The sequence below is a fragment of the Cryptomeria japonica genome, chromosome 6 (assembly GCF_030272615.1).
Source record: "Cryptomeria japonica chromosome 6, Sugi_1.0, whole genome shotgun sequence".
NCBI classification, from domain to species: domain Eukaryota; kingdom Viridiplantae; phylum Streptophyta; class Pinopsida; order Cupressales; family Cupressaceae; genus Cryptomeria; species Cryptomeria japonica.
The window spans coordinates 502,611,035-502,616,681 of NC_081410.1; the positions used below are offsets into that span (position 1 = coordinate 502,611,035).

General features: G+C 37.1%; 1 protein-coding gene across 1 annotated transcript; it reads right to left on the reverse strand.

Moving 5' to 3' along the window:
* Positions 1 to 259: 259 nt before the first annotated feature.
* On the reverse strand, positions 260 to 1,407 carry LOC131052866 (uncharacterized protein At1g76070). The gene has a single exon (XM_057987510.2). The coding sequence runs from the start codon at positions 1,197 to 1,199 to the stop codon at positions 396 to 398; it is 804 nt and encodes a 267-aa protein (XP_057843493.2). The 5' UTR covers positions 1,200 to 1,407; the 3' UTR covers positions 260 to 395.
* Between the last annotated feature and the right edge of the window lie 4,240 nt (positions 1,408 to 5,647).

Here is a 5,647-nt window from a genome sequence, read left to right on the forward strand (position 1 = left end):
CTCAAGCTGTACTAAGATTGTATGATACAAATTTCTAAATAAGATTCAATAAGATTTTATGATACAAATTTCTAAATGGAAGACTTTTAGCATAATTTATTATTTAGTAATTATTGTGACCAGCAAAGATAAGGAGCACGAAACTTAACAATCATCCATCGTGACATGTCGATTAAATCATTCCACGTCCAAGGATTAATTCAAACGAAGAATACATTACAAGGGTTCAAGAAATTAAAGCCTCCAGCCGACAATTGAATAAAGTTCAACATATTAATATTCCTCATTACAAGCCAATTGAATGAACAAGTCGCTATACAAATTTTAACAGCTCACAAAAGAAGCGTCTCTCTAGAAATAGTAAAAAATAAAAAAAATAAACAAAATTCCTACAATCATGTCGTTAAAGGAATTCTGGTCTCCAATCCATGAGAAGCTGAGAGATTCAAAGCCATGGGCGGCGCAATAGAACGGCGCTTCCACAAATTAATTTCAGTCTTTGGCCTTTCATTTATCAGAGGCCCTGAATAAAACATCACAGGCGATAAATTTGCATCGATCTTTTCATCACTACATTTTTCTGTCAATTTCTGTGAATCTCTGCAAACATTTTCCAGTGCATCGCACCGCCTACCGGAGGAAAACCGTTTCATTTGCCCTAGGGAAGGGCAATTAGTTACATCAATCTCTGGAGACTCGCAAAAGGCCGATTCCGTCACTTTCTTGCCGGAGAAAAAAGATTTCATCTTGGAAAATTTAGGGCCGCGACGCGTTATAAGGGGCCTGGTTTGTGACAGCAGCCGGGGTCGATCCTGAGACCTCCTCCATCTTTGCTTTGCCTCGAGGGCCTGTTTTTTCTTCTTCACTTGCCCGATACACGACACCTTGGGAGACGTCGGCTCCAGAGGTTCGAACCCGCGATCATCCTTCTTTTCCATGGCTTCTTTGGGAATCAAATAAGTGTGGCATCGAAAGCCTCCTGGTCTGTTATGTCTACAGCCATAGTCTCTGCCTGGACTGAGTGGAGCCATGTGACAGCCTGTTATGATTGACACCATTTTCGGCAAACGGCTCAGCACGGGTTTCGAACTCGCGCCCTGCGACGCCTTCGAATTGCCCGATCGCAAAGGTGATCCATCCGAGTCTGTGAAATTTTTCTTCTTTCCTTTCTCGTCTATTTTCACAGAGCCTGAAAACATTTTTCTCTATAAAATCTGCTTTAATGCTGTTTGTTTGTGCTCTGTATCGAATTGCAGAGCATTCAAAACAGGAAATCCTTTGTTTTGGAGAATGATTTTCTTGTGCAATCAAAGAATTAGCTAAAAGGATGGTTTTAAAGATGATTTTCGGGAGAAGAATTGGTCAACTGTAGACCAAGCATATGCAAAACTGAAGAGTTGATTTAGATTACTTGCGTGTTTTAGGTGAATGATGTGCATTTGTCACGGGTTTTGAAATCTAGGCATTATATACGTATTTGAATAAAGTGTGACTCTATTTTTGATGATTGCGTGCGTCAGATTTTGTTTAAATTAATATAGATATATAAAAGGTTTGAATTTTTCATTAGGATGTTATAAATATTTTTAAATTTATTTGTGGAATGTTTTTAATATTTTGAATTATATTAATCATTGAGATGAAGGTAAAATTGAACAATGTAGATAATTAAAGATATTATTATTTTGTGTATTTTCAGAATTTAATGAATATAATGATGGGTTGAAAACGAAATTGTAAAAATTGGAAAAGGAATATTATGTTTGCAGTTGTATCAAGAATTGTTCATTTGAAAGAAAAATATAAGATCTATAAAATTCTTACATCATCAATTTTGAAACAAATACACAATGATTTTCATAAAATTTTATCCTTGTACATTATATAAAAAAAATTAATCATTTTCTATTGATATTTTTCTAAAGACATTCCTATTACTTTTTATAAGAGTAGATAAATTTGTGTCATACATTGATATTGACAAATCATAAAAATGATATCACCCTTAATTATATGATAAACTTTAAGCTTGACTTTGGATCATGAGCTTTTCAAGAGTTATGTCATCCATATATTAATTGTAGCGTCCTAAAATTGCGACACTTGCAATTTTGACTGCATTTGGGTCTTCACGATGGTGATGCAACACGGAACCTGAATGGAGACCCCGAAACTTGTTCATGACATCAAAAATTGCATTTTTCAGCACCCTGGCCTGATCCTCCTTGCACCCCGCTGTCCCTGGAGGTGGGACCATGGCACCCAGCGCCCTGGTACCCCAGGACCATGGCGCCCAGCGCCCTGGTCCCTGGCCCTATTTTTGGGCCCAGTCTCTTTTGGGTCTCGGGTCTTTAAGTTTGCAAATTGGAAAATAACATTTCCTGGTCGGCCTAAGGTCGGGAAAATCAGTCTATCAGCCCTAATTGACAAGTATATAAACTACATTTCCCCTCTCAAAAGGAGGAGGACATATGTAGAAAAAGGCAAAAGCGATATTCAAACATTCAAGCATTCAAGCATTCAAACATTCTTTCAAGCAATTGATCATTCTAAGTCTCCATTCAAGGCCAAGTGTTGCATTCAAGACAAGGATTCAACCATTGAAGAGGAGATCACATACAACATACAACATACTACATACATTACACCTTCGCATGTAAGAATACAAACATTCTTACAACAAGGTATCAGTACTTGTTTACATTACAAACATTTACATTTACAGCATTCTCATTTCTTGGTTAATTCCAAAACCGGGGTTTGACCTAAAGGCAAACCCCTCATCCCTAACCCCCCAATCGTCCTCTCTTTTCTATGTGTAGGTGGTAGGTACGCGGCTGTAATTGAAGATCTGGAATCCTTGTGCAGAGACAAACAGATCCACCTTCGTTTTGCGGATTTTTCGGAGGACCGTGTGCACGCCGGGCGCCATCGTCCCGTCAACTTTCGCTCAAATTTGTAGAACAACACCGTCTCGACATTTTACTGCTAATTCCAGGTCCACAACTTCATCCCATATCCCTATCTCTATTTATAAGTGAATCTTTCCTACTTTTCATGCAGTCCTAGCTTAATCTTTCTATCCACATTTCTTTACAAAAGAGGGTATCCTTGATGTCTTAACCCTTGAAACTCATATAGAATCCAATCTTGCATTGCGTGGGATTGGATCTTGTGGGTTTCAACCCCTCTTTTGAATGTAAAGTCTCCCCTAAGTGAAAACCATCAGCCCTAGTGACTCTCCCTTCTCTCTCCTTGGAGTTGGGGAGGGGAGAACGACTAGGGTTCAATTTTTCCGCTTTACATTTTGGTGAGCCCGACGTGAACATCCTCATTCTGATTATTCATGGTTAGATCTAAAAAATTTGCTTCCTTAATTACATTTCCATGTTTGATCTTTTGCAAATTTTAGAGGTGAATTGCATAAAAACCCTAAAATTTTCTTTTTAGTAATTAAGCTTGTGAAATGGTTAATTGTTAATGCTTGTTTCAGATCTACCCTTCTATTGCAAATTGTCAATTCATATTTGTGCTTCAATTATAGAAATTAAGTGGTTAAGTGTCAAAACCCTAATTTTTAAAACCTTCTTGATTCAACCTTTGACTGATAATTTCACTAATCAAAACACCTCCAAATCGGCTGTAACTTTGGATTCCGCAATAAAATCATAATATCTTTCATCCTTGAAAATTTGGAAAAAAGTTGCGAGGACCATGTGCACCCTGAGCGCCATCGTCCCCGACATTTTTTCCGAAATTTCGGGAGCTAGATCTTACTGTATTTTTCTGCTAAAATCCAGAATTTTGGCTAATTTTATCAATTTTACCACTTTCAAAATTACAGTCAAAGTTGGTATAGCGATTGCTTGGATTGAGGCTTCTAATCATTCAAAAATTGTTGAAATTGAAATCTGTGTTAAAATTGTGTTCCTTACAGTCCTAAATCTGAAAGGTGTGTTGGCATTCATTCAAAATTTCAATGCTTTATTCAAATTTTTGCAGTTTGTGACTTTTGAAATTAAGTGTTTAATTGCAACAACCTTGATTTCCACTTTCAAATTCGAATTTTGCATGAAATCGAGTCAAATTTTAAATTTCAAAACCTGCATTGCTTTCAACATTCCCTCTAAAATCATAAAATTCAAAATTTCAGTTTCCCTCTCTTTTTCAAAATTCAAAATTTGTATTTTTCAACAATCTTGGTAGGGTTCAATTTTGAGATTGCAACTTTAATTTGGCCTATCTACAGATCGTAAAATCACTCAATCTTTTCAGATTAGCTTTAAAATCATCATAACTTTCATCCCTGAAAATTTCGGAAAAAGTTGCGAGGACCGTGTGCACTCCGTTCACCACGGTCCCAGACATTTTTTCTGAAATTTCGGGAGATTGTCCTGATTGCATTTAACAGCTTAAATCTAGGAGATTGGCTGGTTTTATTGAAATTTGCTACCTTTAAAATTCAAAATCTTCTATCTCTCTTTAGTGCATGAGTTTTACAACAATAAGCCCTACTTACACTATTCCCGTTAGACGAAGCCTTAGGATTAAGTCCTTCCAAGGTGTAATTACCGAGGAGATGGAACCTAATTTGAATGGCCTTTTTAATGAGGACATGGGTAATTCCTCTAATCCTCTTAATGATGAAGAAGCTCTCCATGAGGTTTCTGAAGAACAACTTTCAAAATTGGATAACCAATTTGATGATTTTCGACAATGGATGTCTCAAGAATACCCTGATAGTGAAGCTCTTTCATTAATTGAGGGTCTAAAACGTATGGTTCAAAGTGATAAGAATGGAATTGATATTTTGCGTGGTATTGCACACATTGTGGATTCGAATGTGATGCCTATGAAAAGTTGTGCCGAAACCTTAGGTTATACACAACCTCCTACTCAAGTTAATCATTCTATTCCTTTGACGACTCCTATTGCTAGTATACCTACTTTTACATCAAACATAATGACTACTTCAACACAAGACATTCCTCCTATGATCACCAGTCATGGGGGCAATCCCTCTTCTTCAATCAATCCTTTTCCTTCATTCAATCCAACTTCTTCATTCATTCCTTCAATGAGTGTTCCTCTTATATCTCCACAAATGAACATGACACAAGGGGGCAATTCATTTAACCCTTCCATTCCTCCTTGTAGTGTTCCTCCTTTCCAATCATCTCCTATGACTAAGTATCATAGTGTCCCACCACCTTACTCTCTACCTTCTTTCAATAACATAACACCTCCATCACAATCTAACACGTCTAATATGAACTCTTCGACTGAAGCGACCATTAACAATCTTGCACAAACTATCTCTTCTTTACAGCAACAAATTGCCTCTATGAATTAATCTAAGTTTAGTGTGCCCACATTTGATGTTGCGAGCCCACTTTGTCTTGACATTGTTCGAGCTATCCCCCCTAAACATGTTGAAATTCCGCATTTGGAGCTTTATAATGGTAAGGGTGATCCTCTAAAACATGTTAAGACCTTTCAAACAATATGTACCAATTTTGCTTATGACCAAAGGTTGCTTGCAAAACTGTTCACTAGAACATTAAGAGACAAAGCCCTACAATGGTATTGCTCGTTGCCTTCCTATTCTATTACTTCTTTCGAACAACTTGCAAATGCTTTCATTCAA